This window comes from Gopherus flavomarginatus, chromosome 2 (genome assembly GCF_025201925.1).
Source record: "Gopherus flavomarginatus isolate rGopFla2 chromosome 2, rGopFla2.mat.asm, whole genome shotgun sequence".
In the NCBI taxonomy this organism is placed as follows: Eukaryota; Metazoa; Chordata; order Testudines; family Testudinidae; genus Gopherus; species Gopherus flavomarginatus.
In genome coordinates this window covers 69,047,253-69,063,712 of record NC_066618.1, presented here as the reverse complement: position 1 = coordinate 69,063,712, position 16,460 = coordinate 69,047,253, and the positions used below count along the sequence as shown (strand labels likewise).

Here is a 16,460-nt window from a genome sequence, read left to right as displayed (position 1 = left end):
TTCCTACAAGGTATACTACTTTCTTTTTCCTTTAAATGTTACAGAGTCACTCAATTCACCCCGGCTCGGGAAAGGATCACACTGGATCCCTTCTTCACACCTGTATCTCAGCCAAGTGGCAGAGTGTGGCAGGTTGTCCCAGTAGTTCAGCAGCCATGGATAAAATGGAGCTGCTCCTACTCTCTGAGTGGACTCCACCTTCTTGTGGTGTGAATTCCATCTCCTGGGGCAGCTTAATGAGAAAAGTAGTTTCAGCTGCTGGCACATTTAGTTTCATCTTAGCAACCACTGTTGCTGACTGTAGTACTTACAATGCTTCTGCTCCCTTTCCAGCTGCACATAGGCAGTGGGAAGGTGGTGCAGCCGCTGGTGCTTAGGCCTCAGCAGAGCAAGCCAATGTCGTAAGGATTTCTGATTCTCAATTTCCAAAGGGGTAAGTCATCTTTTTATTCTTTATGGGACCTAGTCATTGCTCCTTCAAGCTCAGCAACCAAGCAGTGGGACCACACAGAACATGCTACAATGGTTTTCACAGTGAAGAGCAGCTTCTCCTGTGGGTCATAGCAGTCTTTAACAAAAGTCTTTCCTTTTGGATCCATGCACTTATGCTCAGATTTCAGGTCGTTGTGCGGATCCCATGTTAGTTCTCCTCCAAGGGGAAAGATCATCTCCAAGCGGTTAATAAATAGGTATCAGAGAGATGGGCCGAGGAAACCATTGAGCAGCGGTATGAGAGCAGTACCCCTGATCAATCAATTTTGGGTTCTTTGAGGCAGCCCAACATTTCACAGTCCCTGTCTGGCTCAGACCATCAGCAAATAAACAAAAAGCACTTGGGAATTATTTGAAGGCCAAAGCTTCCATTACTTCCCAAATTATTGGGTACTAAGGGAAAAACACAAAAATACACTTAAAAATATTTAAAAGATCCGAACAGGAGTCTGGAAAAAGGAACACAATGAGGCAGCAGAAGATTTTTTTTTTTCTTCTGGACCCTTTTTTTGGAATTTCCAGCTAAACCACAGTAAGCACAAACAAGGCACATCACCTTTTTGCCTGCAAAGATGCTAGGGTCACTATCCCAGTTACAGTGAGGTACAGTGATTCCCACAGGTGGGTGGGTGGAATTTCAAAAGAACTCACAATTTTAAAAAAGCAGTGAGCTTACACAGGTCCATGCAAAGTACACCTGTGGATTCATTTATTCTGGGATACCTCTCTAGAAGATAACCTGTACATGTGGTCATGGCCATTGAAGGCTCATCTACAGAAGAAAATGTCTTGTACCTTGAGCATTTTGCTGTAGGATACATTTTACTTGATTAGTGGATAAGATCATTCAGGTCCTCCAGAAAATGGTCATTTACCTTTCTTCATCCAAATAGAGTAGGTGAGAAAAACAGGTGTAGGGGACACGGGATCAGAGGAGTCCACTTAGGCATGGTATTTACTCCTTTTCCACGCATACCTTTTCCAAGTGGGGAAGCATGAGACAGACACTTCAGTTTTGTGAACAAGGCACCTCTCCTCGCTTCATGGGATAGATATTAGAAATAATCAGTAACTGAGTCTTGCTACAACCCAGTATCTCGGGTACCTAATTGTTTGATCCACTGACATCTGATATCTTCGAAAAAAAATCTGCTTTAAAGAAGGCATTTGTCTCCTCCTGCAGATTCATAGAATTAGAGTCGTGAAATGTAGGCCTGGAAGGGACTTCTATTGATCATCACATCCAGAGCCCTGTGTTGTGACAGCACCAAGTAAACCTAGATAATCCCTGGCAGGTATTTGTCCAACCTGTTCTTATGCATCTTCAGTGATAGGGATTCCACAACCTCACTGAAAAGCCTATTCCAGAGCCTAACTATCTTTATAGTTAGAAAGTTTCTCCTAATATCTTAACATAAATCTCTCTTGCTGCATATTAAGCTCATTACTTCCTATTCTACCCTCACTGGGCATGGCAAACAATTGATCACTGTCCTCTTTATAACAGCCCTTAACATATTTAAAGACTGTTGTTAGGTTTCCCCTCAGTCATCTTTTATTAGCCCAGTTTTTTTTAACCTGTCCTCATAGGTCAAGTTTTCTAAACCTTTTATCATTTTTGTTTCTCTCCTCCAATTTGTCCACATCTTTCTTGAAGTGTGGTGCCCAGAACTGGACACAGTACTCCAGCTGAGGCCTCACCAGAGCTGAGTAGAGTGGGATAATTCTTCCTGTGTCTTACATAGGACACTCATGTTCATACATCTCAGAATATTAGCCTCTTTCACAGCTGCATCACATTGCTGAGAAATATTTACTTTGTGATCCATTTATAATCCCCCTGAACCTTTTCAGCTGTTATTCAGTCTAGCCAGTTTATTCCCAAAATGGGAACTCAGTGTGTGGTTGTGTTTGATTTTTCCTTCCTCTGTGAAGTACTTTGTACTTGTCTTTTTTGAATTTCATCGTGTTAATTTCAGGCTGATTCTCTAATTTGTCAAAGTTGCTTGGAGGACAGGATTAGAATTCAAAAGTGCTTGCAACCCCTCCCAATCTAATGTAATCTTCAGATTTTTAATGCACACTCTCCACTCCATTAGCGAAGTCATTAATGAAATATTGAATGGTATTGGACCCAGGACTGACCCCTGCATGCCTCCACTTATATGCACCCTACCAGTTTGACAGCAGACTATTGATATCTATTCTTTTAATACAGCCATTCAACTAGTTGTGCACCCACCTTATAGTAATTTAACCTAGATCACATTTTTCTAGTGTGGTTATGAGAATGTTATGTGGGACAATGTGAAAAGCTTTGTTAAAATGAAGATATACCAAATCTACAGCTTCCCTTTCTCCACTAAACCAGTAACTCAGTCAAAGATGATTTCTAAGAGTTCATTGTTCTTTCTTGTAACTTAGAGAGCATGTGTGAATGGCGCAAGCTGGAATCTAAAATTCCTTTTCATACATATGAAAACACTTTATATTCAAGAAGGTAATACAGGTGTTAAAGAATAGAGAAGAGAAAGAGAACTGAGGTGTCTAAGAGAGAGAAGCTGACTCCTTCAGCCACCTGCAGACTAAGCTTTCATTCCAGAGATCTGCCTCCCTTCCCATTCATGAGCATAGAGTACTTTTTCACATGAAAGTAATGCAGCCATCCCAGATTCACTCCAATAATACTTTTATGCCACACACTTGCCATTAAAGATGCAGTCAAAAGCAAGGTAAGAAATGTAGAAGTTAAGGTTCTATAAGTAACATTATTTCAGCTGCATGTTTTCTAATGTAAACTTCAAAATATGACCATTAATATATTAGGCTACACATTTAACCCGTTAAGGAGGAATATTAAATACAAACTATGTGCAAGACAGCCTAAATATTAAAATTTGCATTTTCCTTTATTTTAATTATGCAATCCAAATGTTGTATCAACACATGCTTTTGCATTTAATTTTCTACTATGCTATAAAACAATTGCTTCTGCTTATTAATGGTTTAAATCAGGGGTCTGCAACCTTTCAGAAGTGGTGTGCCAAGTGTTCGTTATTCACTCTAATTGAAGGTTTCGTGTGCCAGTAATACATTTTAATGTTTTTAGAAGGTCTTTTTCTATAAGTCTATAATATATAACTAAACTATTGTTGTATGTAAAGTAAATAAGGTTTTTAAAATGTTTAAGAAACTTCATTTAAAATTAAATTAAAATGCAGAATCCCCTGAACCGGTGGCCAGGACCCGGGCAGCGTGAGTGCCACAGAAAATCAGCTTGCGTGCCGCCGTTGGCACCCGTGCCACAGGTTGCCTACCCCTGGTTCAAATGGTTCCAATTGGCTCTTGGAGTTCACACCTCAGTGAAGCAAATGGGGTGTGGTAGACCTAGTTCCAATCTTCATTACTCATTTCATTTTGACTTACAAATTTTCTGCAAACTTGGGTTAACGAAGCAGCTGTGTATGAGTTTACTTTGTGGAGGATATATCATCTTTGAAGGAAATCTTTTAAAAAGTCTTTTTTTAAAAATGAAAGCTAAATATTTGCTGAATGTTGTAAAATGTCACCAATATAGTAAATAGCCCGAAAATTGTGGGATTTATGGTTTTTTTAAAACACCTTGTCTTCTTCAGTCTCTGATTTAAAGCTAGTTTTCCTGGCTTATTTTGTGTTAAATTCCAAATAAATGTTAAATTTCCATCATGTAAAATGTCTGAGCAGCGACCTCTGTGCATGCCTGGCTGGTCAAAGAGCGTTGTTGAGTGATGTCCAGCGGGGCAGAACTTAGTTGAACTCTGCTATCGAGTGTGCTCAGAGTAATTTTTGCTTTTATAACCTTTTTGTTTGTTTGTTTTTCCACAAGTCCAAACAGGGTGTGGATTATGTACTTGCCAAATTTCAGCTTCAGCGGTTTTACTGTAGGTCTGTTGAAAACGTGTCTTCAGAATTTAGTTACACAGAGAAAAATATATCATTTCCACTCTAGTAACTCAAACTGTTGAAGTCATTTTGCTCAAATTTTCCAAAATAACTTAGGCAGAGAGCAAGCCTAGAAATTTTCAGCACAAAAGCAGAGGAATGTTTTGGAAGTTTTACTGATATGTGAAATCTAAGTTATAATGAGACTTTAAAAAAAATTAACTGGCAACTTCTGTAATAAACATATTGGGACAGATTCTGTTCTCAGTTACGCTTGCTTACCTCTGCACTAACTCAGCTGATGTTAGGATGACCAGACAGCAGATGTGAAAAATGGGGATGGGGTGGGGGGTAATAGGAGCCTATATAAGAAAAAGACCCAAAAATCAGGACTGTCTCTATAAAACGGGACATCTGATCACCCTAGCTGACATGGCCATGTCAGTGCAGAGTAATTCAGTGAATATAATTCATTTTAAAAAGTAACTGACACCAGCATCTGACCCAGTGTGTATATAATAAGCTCTGCTTGGCAGCTGTTATAATGGCATCAGTGATGCTACAAAACTGGTTAGGAAAGGAAATGAAAAATACTGTATCCAGTAGAAACCACAGGGGAATTTAGGTAGGCAGAATACTATAGTTACTCATGTTTAAATTTAAACAGGGGCCAGATTCACCCTTAAACTGTGTCCATTTTACACTACACATCCAGCACAAAGCAGCCCTAAAGCCAGAATAGCCAGCCTAGAAGCAAGATCCTCTGGTATAGACAGAGCTGGCTCTAGGCACCAGCGCTCCAAGCGTGTGCTTTGGGGCGGTACTCCAGCTCCTTCTTTTTTGTTTCTTTTTGTTTGGGGCGCAAAAAGCCAGGAGCCGGCCCTGAGTGGAGGTGAGCTGCGGCGGTGGGAGGTGGGCCACAGGAAGTAATCGGGGGGGGAGAGGGGCAGAGGAGCCGCTCCCCTCCCCGCAGCTCACCTCTGCTCCACTGCCTCCTGCTCCCTTGAGCATGCTGCTGCTCTGCTTTTCCCGCCTCCCTCCCAGGCTTGCTGTGCGAATCAGCTGTTTTGCGGCAAGCTTGGGAGGGAGGGGGGAGAGGCAGAGTGGCGGCAGCACGCTCAGTGAAGCAGGCGAAGGGGAGGTGAGCTGCGGCAGTGGGGGGCGTGGGGAGGGCCGCAGGAAGTAACCCGGGGGGGGGGGGGCAGAGGAACCGCTCACCTCCCCAGCTCATCTCTCCCTCCCACCCCCAGCTCATCTCTCCCTCCTCCACCAAGCGCGCAGCTGCTCTGTTTCTCCCCATTCCTGCCTGAGAGAGAGGGGTAGGAGGGGAAATGTGGCGCGCCTGGGGGAGGAGACGGGGCTGGGGATTTGGGGAAGGGGTTGGAATGGGACAGGGAAGGGGCGGAGTCGGGGTGGGGGTGGGAGGGGGGTATGGGAAATTTTTTTTGCTTGGGGTGGCAAAAAACTTGGAGCTGGCCCTGGGTATAGAGCCAGCGCAGTGACTTCTATCGTGTCATGCCTCCTTCTGGCTGACATTGTAGGGGTCAGAGCTGGCACCCTGGCAATCTGCTGCCATATGAGCCAATTAGGCATGACCAGATGTCCCGATTTTATAGGACAGTCCTGATATTTGGGGCTTTGTCTTACATAGGCACCTGTTACCTCCCACCCCCTGCCCTGATTTTTCACACTTGCTGTCTGGTCACCCTAGAGCCCCTTGGGGCTGTTGGCAGATGGCACAAGTTAAAGCAATCTTTAGCCCAGACAGATCAAAATTTGAGGAGCCCAAAGATTTCTTAAAGCAGCCTTCACATACCGCCCCAAATTTTGTTCACCTCTTCAGCTGCAGCCAAGGAACTGGGCCTTGAAGTAAATCGTTAATGTAGAAAACAATGCTATGAGAAATTCACCTCCTCTTAACTGAAAAATGACATCTTCACCAGCATAGTGCCCCAACAGTCACATTTGAGGGTATTTGTTCAGAATGATCTCAGAGGAACTGGGGCGGTGGTGGTGGGAGAAGTTCTTACAGCACCTGCCTGACTTATCTTGACCCTATTTAGGCAATGATATCTGATATGATCACATCTTGAGATTAAGAGTGATTTCTCCATTTCTGGTTTAGTTTCTTTCTAGGAAACCAGGTGAATCTCCTAAGAGAGGGACATAACTTTAACAACAGCGCCGCCACGCTGCTGAGGCACATATGCCCCTGAATATGTCCCTGATGATTTACAGTAAAATTACTATTTGAATTTGTGATTGACTTCAAGAAGTCTTTCTGAGAAGGTCTAGGTTACTTTAGTTAGATCATCAAGTGGCTAGTAGTATTCTTGAGATTCAATTCAGAGGAGGATGTAGGAAATATAGGTTTAATTCTTCTATTCAAACTCAGTAAATGGTTTGGGACAATTAATTTCCAATTGTTTCCCAGTAGAGCAGATTTACTTGTATATTAATGAGGCACAGGTGTTAGGCCCCTGGTGTCTGCATGCCTGGGAGGCATATTTAGGTTGTTTATCTAGTCAGCCATAGGTACTGCAAGGTACTCAAGCTTGCCTTTAACAGTTTATACAGTGAGGCTTTTTAATTTTTTGATGTTTTTTTAAATTTGCTAGCACCTGTTAAAATTTTAAAACTGATCATGTAGAAAGAAGTTGAAGTGATTTCAATAGTAAATAGCACTAAATGTTAAAGAAAGTCCTCTTCTATTACGCTTAACTGCCCAGCTTGACATTAAGAAGAAAAGACGCTTCATTTATGCAAATATGTCATGTGAGGAACTAATACAGTCAACAGTATACTTTTCTGTTGCATATTTTTGGAATAGGTACCTCTTTGTCTATGGCTGAAACATGAATGTTCTTATATTAATATTCATTTTTCTTGTTTATTCACTGAACGGCAGTACCAATATTTTAGAGAAAATGGAATAACCTCCATAGACATTATGAATTTCAGTTGCTGGCATAATTATAGCGATCTACATATTCATTAAATCCAGAGAAGAAATGTGTCCAAAAAGACAGCCATGCGTTCAGAAACAGTACACAACTAAATATATACATTAAAAAAGTTCCCTTCCTTCTGCTTATCCAAAATTACTTAGTGTGATATAGCCCTTAAGTCAGCTGAGGGTTTTTAATAATGTTCATTCTTCTTTTCTTTCATGTAGTAAAGAATGGGAAGAACTATTTGTAAACAACAATTACTTGGCAACAATACGGCTGAAGGGGATTAATGGGCAGCTGAGAAGCAGCAGGTTCCGTAGTGTTTGCTGGAAGGTAAGAAGAAAATATTTATTTACAGTTTGTGGTTGCAATATATCAACACATTACCTGATGCGTTTGAAAATTATTGATGCAAAGAATTACTGAATTTTCCAAGAGACTTCATTCCAATGTTTTCCTATCCATTTTATAATTCATAGGACATTTGCTAATCATATTATGTTGCCTTAAAGCTGAATTACTGGTGATAGTGAAAAATTTATATAAAAAAACATCTTTGTGTTGCGTAGCATTTTATTTTTAGTGTACAATTCTGTGTGACACATCCATGTTTCCTGATACTGTTTTTACATTGAAAACATGCATGTTGAGTGAAAAGGGGGACTTTGGCCTATAATTCATATTTTAGGGACTAACTTTGACTTGTTTATAACCTACATACTGCCTCTCCTAAGCAACAACTGGAGAATCTTTCCCAGTAAGAATGAGAAAATTAGGAGATTCTTGGCCTTTTTGTAGTTACTGGATAATGTAGGAACTTCCAGTCATGCAAAACAAGAAGGCCATCAGAAACCTTTTTTCCGCCTTGGGCAAAATAAATAATATTGAGATACACAGGATGGAGATCTACAGTAATGTGTAACACAGAGGTCAGAGCTTTCTCTCTCTGATAGAGGAGAAAGTTTTCCCCAATACACTTGCTGTATGTGATGAGTGATAACTTAAGTTACTTCACTTGAGGTGGAAGTTTTTCAGCTTGACGTTAGCACAAAGACCTACAAAAAGAAACGTAAAATACACAGAGTAAGTGAAAGAAAGAGAAGTAAGAAATTGAATGTATACAATATTAAACAGTTTTACAATTTATAAAAAATATTTTTCTTCAGGAAGGACAAGAAAATGGCTGCCCCAGAATTTGTACCCAAACATTTTTGCACCAGCCTATTCCTCCTTGTGTCCTAGAATTAGTTGCCTAAATCTGTATTTAGCCACCTAAATAAATATGGCCTGATTTCTGAGGTGCTGAGCACCCACAACTTCCATTTAAATTAAATGAAGAGGAGCTTATCACCTCTGAAAATCACGCCATTTTAATTTGGGAAACTGTCTGTTTTTAGGATACGTGTTTGAAAATGTGGTCCAACGTTTTCATTAAGTTCTTAATATTGAATATTCTAAAAAGAATTGTTTGGAGGCATTTATGTTCTTGACAGTATCTCCTACTATTTTAAGAATAGTTTAGAATCTTTAAGAAAGAAAACTTTTACATCTTTTATAAATGATCAAATCCTACTACTGTTTGTCCGTATCTTACATCTAGTTCAAATAATCTTCCCCAGTTCAAAGGGGGAAATTTACCTCCCTGCGTGTCTGATCCTCTAACACACAAATGTAAAAGAACATTTATCCTCTAAAATTCAGAGCTTAGACTACATAGTATCTGGACCTCATCTGCAAAGTCAGGCCTGTAAACTACCTCAAAGAAGTATGGAGGCTTTTTTTTTGAGTCCACAGTTGCCTTCCAGTTTATCTTAGAATATATTTTTGAATACCTAGCTTCTCTTCTGTAATCTCATTGGTTGTAAATATGTTGCATCATCTCCATTCATGCTATGCCTGCAGCTCCAAGCTTGTATTTTTCTACTTTGATCTCTTCCTATATTTTTTTATCTGCTTTGGGAACCTGAATCTGCAAAGGCAGATCCTAAACTGATGTAAATTATCATAGCTTCACTGATTTCGATGAAGGTCTAACAGTTTATACCAGCCGAGGTTTTGCCCCATAGATTGTTGCTGGACCTTTCTGTTGTATCTCAGAACTAGATTCTAGCTTCTTATCAGTAGTTTTTGGAAATCAAATTCTGAGGCCTGGGTATCACTTCTAGGTGTTTTACTATATCATACTTGTGTAGAATCTTTATATTTTAATACCACTTCTCATCCTTGAGATGATTTAGATTGTCCTATAGGACTTTTATTTGGAAAGTTACATTAAAGTGATGAAAATTCTTCTCTTTCTAACATCTTTTCCTTTGTTGATAGCTGTTTCTAAATGTTCTTCCACAAGACAGAAGTCAGTGGATAAAAAAAACTTCAAAATTAAGAACATGGTATAACAAGATTAAAGAAATAGTAAGTAGAATATAAAAAGCATCTTCCATTCCTATGCCTGGATTTTGGAACAGTACTTCCGATATGAGAGAAGTCTGAAAGTAGAAACCATGTTCTGTTTTTCCCCCCAGCATATTACAAACCCTCGAAAAGCTGGACAGCAGGATCTGATCATCAATAATCCACTTTCACAGGATGAGGGGGTAAGCTGAGCTTCACTTGTATCATATGTTGTGCATGCAACAACAACAAAATAATCTTGGTGCTCATCGTCAGATTGGCAATAAGAGAACTCCTGGCCTGTGAAGACTAAATGGGAGTACTATAGTGCCACTCCTAAACTGAGCTGTTGTTGAGCAGTGGTGCTGCCTCTCCAGGAGCTAAGTATTCTGCCTATTCAACTCTCCCCGCTACTGATGCATTGCTGAGTAAGAGATCAATATTGGGATTTGATTCCACTTTCACTGAATCTGGCCAGTTGGTTGGCCATGCAATATGGCTTGTATCATCAGCTTTCTTACTGAAATGTCTGCACTTTTAAAACCAAATGAATTATTGCTAAGTGAATATGCAATGGAACTAATAATGATTTGCTGCATATTTTGAAATATTGCCTGTTAAAATAATTATTCTTTATTTTTTCAAAATAAATGTAAAATGCTGTTGGTTGGATAGCATGTCCAGCAAAATATTTGTAAGTTGATTCATGATTTACCATACATGAAGATTCTCAGTCAAATTGTGGGATGAATTGCTTTCAGTCCTGTATTATTAAAACATGTTTACTATTATGTTCTCTCTCTCTGCCATTTAATAGTTAAAAAATTAGTATAATGAGATAGAACTGAGATGAAAAAGATCATCAACCCCCACTCCTTTGAGGTCATTTAAAGACTTGATTTTACACAGGGTTGCATGAACTTATCATTCTAGGCCAGGGGTTCTCAGCCTCAGTGCTGTGACTCTCAAAAGGTGTCAAAGGCTAGTAACCACCCTGCCCTTCCTGTGTTGCTGGATGGAAGAGATGTCTGTTACAGAAGAGATTGAGAACCACTGTTCTAGAGTCTTGAGTACTCTTTGTTGGTAGGGAATTATTTTCTATAGGTCATCGCAAGCGAGGAGAAATTAAGTCTTTGTTATCGAGGACCTAGAATTTAAAGTAATACCAAAAACATGAAAAACATATTTGGCCTGATTTTCAAAAATGCTGAGTAGCCAGCAACTCTTATTGAAGTTTGCAGGAGGTGTGGGAGTGCAGCACTTTTGAAATCAAGCCACTTAGGTGTGTACATTTAGATTTAGTAGCCTAAATTGTTGCCACCCATTTTTGAAGATCTTAGCTGCTGTTCTTAATAGTGCTGTGTCTATTGCACAGTAATATATCATTAAGCTATTTTATTAATCACCACTTTTCCAGCTTGTTATGGTTTTGGAAAATTTTGGTTTTAATGTTTGCTAAGTAATTCATGACGATTCAGAAGAGAAATACAATTACTTGGCTGGTTTTATGGAATATGCATCTGTTTTACAGATATTTGTGCTGGAGCAGTGTTCTGTGCATTTCTGTTTTGTTCTCAAATTAATAACCAATAACTGATGTGTTTTAATTTATTACTATGTTCACCTGTGTTGTATAGAAAGACATTTGAAAGGACAATTGAGTTATAAAACAGAACATCAAAAGCCAGATAATGAAAATAGGATCATCTATAGCCTATAAACAGGGAGGGACTTTACATGCAATAGACCCAAACATAGGTCCAGTTATACACAAGCCTTGGAGTCATCGCATTTCTATTCTATTGGTGGTCTGTACAAAGGGAGTCCAAACCTCCGTTCTGCACTGTGGGTGAAAAAAGGCTAATGAGAAGTCAAAGTGAACGTGGCAGGGCAAATACCAAGTGAGTTCAAACGCACCACAGACTCACAATGCCAAATCAAAAGTAGGAATAAAGCAGCGGTCCATCTTTATGCATCCCTTTATACAGAGGTGCTGGAACAATTTGTATAGTGGGGGTGCTGAGAGTCATTGAACCAAACTGTAAACCTTGTATACAATGGAAACCACTTCAATCCAGGGAGTGCAACAGCAGCCCTAGATCCAGCACCTGTGCCCTTATATCCAATGGGGTAGCCAGATCCACCACACCTTTGTGCTGTCCTGGGCCTTTTTAGCCATGGGGATTCTGTTTCCCTGCTCCCTCACAGTGTCTGATGAGCAGAGACTCTTTTCTAGGGCCTTACTTAAGTTGTAATCTGAGTGTCATATAAGCAGGTGTAACTAAGTTTAAATTAAGTGAAGAGAGAGTGTTAGCCTGGATGGGACAGTGTCAGATAAACATTTAAATATTTTAACGTCTGTTTTGTTTTTCACTGTTTGTAGAAGATAACGAAAAAGTTATAGAAGCTAAATAAAAAAATATTTCCATACTAGTTTTATCCTCCAGCAGTTAGCAGACATTGATTTACTTTCCCCTTTATTTCTTGTGTAGTATAAGCCACCATGGTAATGAATTGTTTACAGAAAATAAAATATTTTAAGGTTGTAGATGTCCCTGTTTTCTTTTCCTGGCTTCTGATATTTTGTGTACATGTGTAATGTCTTTTCAGATCTCTCTCTATACAACACAGGAGAACACAGTAAAATAAATCAACAATTGGTTATCTGCTGTGAATTTTGCCCCTCTTGTGCTCTGATCAGTACTATCAAGCCGCCCATTGAAAGGGTAAAATGAGCAATCTTCATTCAGGTTAGCTTTTGGGAGGGGTTGGTGAACAGGACCTGGATGGCAGAGGAAAAAGAGGAGCACAAATCCAGATACAGAAGTCACTGAAGTTAACTTAAACTATATTTTAGTTTAGGCTTTTTTACATTAATAATTAGTTATCTCCTTCTGCTCCACATATGAGACTCTTCTTTGCATAGTGTATTTGAGGGACTAGAGAGATGTCTTTTGTGTGACTCGTATTTTATTGTCATGCATTCCCCATTTGATTTATTTCTGCCAGGGCTCAATAGTTCACTTGCAAATAATTGGCCAACGTGCAAGTTAAGCCAATTTGTAACTGCTTCTGAATACTTGAAAATTAATATGGTCCAGTGGATTGTGCATGGAGCTAGGAAGGCCAGAAACTCATGAGTTTTAATCCCTGCTCAACACTGACTTACTGTGAGGCCTGGGGCAAGTCACTAACCTAGCTGTCTATTTCTTCATCTGTAAAATAGTGATAATACCTTCCTCCCAGCGATGCTGAGGATTAATTGGTTAAATTTTTACAGCACTTTGCAGATAGAACTTTCTGTACAAGACTAAGGTATTGTAGTATTTTTTTTGTTTCATGAAATTATTTTGCCTTTTTTCAGTCCCTTTGGAACAAATTTTTCCAGGATAAAGAGCTTCGAGCGATGATTGAACAAGATGTGACAAGAACGTATGTAGACCTATAAGGAACTTTCTTTTAAAAATTCTAACTGTTTTTTTTATGCTGTGTACACTGCTTTGTGTTTCTTGACCTAAAATTTCATTACAGTACAAGGATTGGTGTGTGCGTGTATGGAAAAGTTTTCTTTGAGAGAAAAAGGACAAAAAAGTATTGAGTTAAATATTAAGCTCTAGAGATTTGTTGATGGTATTGAAATGATGTTCTCCTAAATTAAGATATTAGGAAATGTTATATTAAATATAAAATACATTTTTCTGTATGAAACAAAAATTGAGTAAGAGAACCTGAAAAGTCTTTTACCTAAATTATGTTCATAATAAAAGATTGAACAGATGATTTTCTGTAATTCTTAACACTTATTCAATCAATAATAAAAAGCAGTATGTAATTAGTGAGAAGTGTCATTCATCGAGAGAAGTTTAGCATTTCTATTTTTAAGTATCATTTTTCTAGTGTTGTTTGTCACAGATGCCTTTTAAAATTTGCCCTAACATCTCTGTGACTATTCTTTCATCTTTTTGACCCTGAAGTTATTCCTGTTTAGAAACTTTTCTGAGTTAGAATACTCAGTTCCTGAAAATATTGGATTACTGACTGCAATGTGTAAATCTAAGTAAATTCAATTATAGTTTTTTTAAATATGTGACATGTCACTATACTATATGGTATACATTTTACTTATAACTTGAAATAAGATAGTATTGGTCTCAGTCTTTTAAAAAACCTTACCTTTAACACATTTCATTTACTATATAAATGTATAAAAACAAAGCAATAAGGAAGAATCATTAAAATCGGTTTCTGGAATATTTTGTATGTCCATCCCTAGACCTGTTTGAATGCATTTTTATCTGTAGTATAATTAAAATGTGAATATGCTTTAATATAAGTTCTCACAGATGGTAATTTTTGTTTGTAAATGGAAATGGTTCAGGATGTTCTAAGATTAAAATATATACATATCTAAACTATAAGTGGGGAATGAACATTAGTATAGTGATAGATAATGGTAGTTAGAGGACCATTGTAAAAGACGAATATAAAGTCCAGACTGCTCTGATGTTAGCAATAGAGCACAATGAATGGATATCTTTGTTGTCCATTTATCTAAATAAATGTGAATAATGTACGTTCTGCATGGCCATTTATCCAAAATGTTGTCTACTTCCAAAAATAACAGTACTTCATCACAAATCATCGGTATCGAAATAAGTCATGAAATGTGAAAGTTAACATTCTCACAGTAACATTAATTTACCTACACTGCACATGCGGTACATACTTATTTAATTGCTAATTATAAAACATGTTATATGTAAAGTGGATGAGTTAATTTTTCAATGAAAATGTTAGATTTTACATTTCCCGGCTTTTGTGTTTAAAACAGTTTTTAATGTTGTATTCATAATTTTTCATTTAAATTCTTATTAAAAATGGGTTGGCGGAAGGTAGGCTAAACTATCAGAGTTTGCATTTAATGGGACTCTATCAATTTTAAATGTCATAAATAAATATAAAATGGTTTGGGGTGCCATTTTTGTGATTTCCACATTTTAAAAAAGTTTTCATTTTCCTTGTTATTGCAGTCCAATGGATTAGCTTGCTATACATGTGACTGAGACATAAGCTGCATACACAAGCACAAAGTAACCACATCAGAAAAACTGGAAAAAATCATTTTCTTTAATCTTTCAGTTACAGTAATCTTAAGTATAATAATAGTAAGCATTAATAAACTTGGACAGAAATGTGATTTTTTTTTTTTAGGTTGGAGTTTCTGTAATAGGCTCTAAATTTTAAATTTCAAAATTAATTTAAATAAATGGGACTGCGAGAGCTGTGAATTCATACTTTTTCTACTGCTGAAAACATTTTTCTACAAGGCTGAGTTAATATGGCAGCTGCATACCTGAAAGAGCAACAGAAAGATATAATTGTAATTTGCATTTTTTGAGAATTATGGTGTATGTTTCAAGCAGACATTTACAATCCCCCATGAAGCCAAGTTGGAACACTGCATTGGGAATGTCAGAATGTGAGCATGGCTTATTAGGTCCTGCTAAAATTTAGCAGGTTATTCACCATATTCAGAACTGACTTTTAAATAATTTAATGTTTGAATATTTTTCAAATTAAATCTGGCAAAGGGGCCTATTCCTTAATAAGAACTATTTACAAGCAAAGTATTAAAGGTTTTTGATAAGCCAATTTTAAGTTATTCGTGATGAAAATTTAAATGATGAAGTTTCTTGTTTCGCTGTCCAAGATCTGAGAGGTATCAGAATTGATTTTTCTGTAGCTTTACAGAAATATTCACTTCTGAGCTTTAACTAAGCATGGTTAGTTTCTGCCTCAAATTAGAAGCTTTTCAGAAAGCTGTGAAAATAGGTGGTTATAGCAAAAGTACTAACCTAAACTTAATTATATGTAACAGCCACTAACAGCCAGCCACTATAATACTGTATTCTATTATTCCACTAAAAAAGAAATTCCTATCTGAGCATACACAATAGTTACTCATAGTAGATGTAAGAAAGTCATGATTAATTACTGTCATTCAGCAAATGCACTAAAGAACAATGCTGGTGTATTTTCTATTAATAAAATAGCTAAAGCATAGCTTTTAAAAGTTCTTCCCAGCTCTCTGTCTCAGAAACCCACTGTTTCACCTCAGATGCAAAAAATTATTTTCATGCTATAAAATGTGTACAAATGATTTTGTTTTGTGAGGATACATCTGTGTACTCAAACTAAGATACCAGTCCACTCACTGGCATCACCTTCTTTTCTTTTAAGTTAGGATTATGAATAGCCAGTCTTGAACCTGTCTCTCAAACATTCCAAGTTAAAATAATTTGTAGGGATGTCCACTGGACCGTCTCCTGTGTTTTCCCTTTTACAGTAGAACCTCTGCCTGCTGCTAAAATGGATTTGTACATCAAGATCTATATATCTGAAGAAAAAGTAGTGGCAGTTGCTATTTTTTCAAAGAAAAGAAACTTAGGTTGGGGGAGGTGAAGGAGAGCAGCTTTGTCAGTCTTTCCAAGGTTATGAGAGAGCTGGGAAGAAAGGAGCATCTCTGCAGTTGACGAGCCTATCTACCACAAACTCACTGAATTCTCTCTTTGAAGCTACTTACACTTTTGGCCTTCAACATCACCTTACAATGAGTTCCACAGGTTGATGGTGTGTTGTATGAAGAAGTACTTCCTTTTGTTTGTTTTGAATCTGCTGCTTGCTAATTTCATTGGGTGCCACTTG

The 16,460-nt window shown here is 37.9% G+C and overlaps 1 protein-coding gene across 6 annotated transcripts in view; it reads left to right on the top strand.

The window, feature by feature from the left end:
* TBC1D5 (TBC1 domain family member 5) overlaps nucleotides 1-16,460 on the top strand; it is a 512,051-nt gene that overhangs the window by 270,371 nt on the left and 225,220 nt on the right. For all 6 annotated transcript variants that reach the window (XM_050938356.1, XM_050938354.1, XM_050938355.1 and 3 more), the window contains 4 exons: nucleotides 7,589-7,697; nucleotides 9,687-9,776; nucleotides 9,887-9,958; nucleotides 13,120-13,187. In XM_050938356.1, the coding sequence (XP_050794313.1) occupies nucleotides 7,589-7,697; nucleotides 9,687-9,776; nucleotides 9,887-9,958; nucleotides 13,120-13,187 (339 nt within the window). The remainder of the gene's footprint in view (nucleotides 1-7,588; nucleotides 7,698-9,686; nucleotides 9,777-9,886; nucleotides 9,959-13,119; nucleotides 13,188-16,460) is intronic.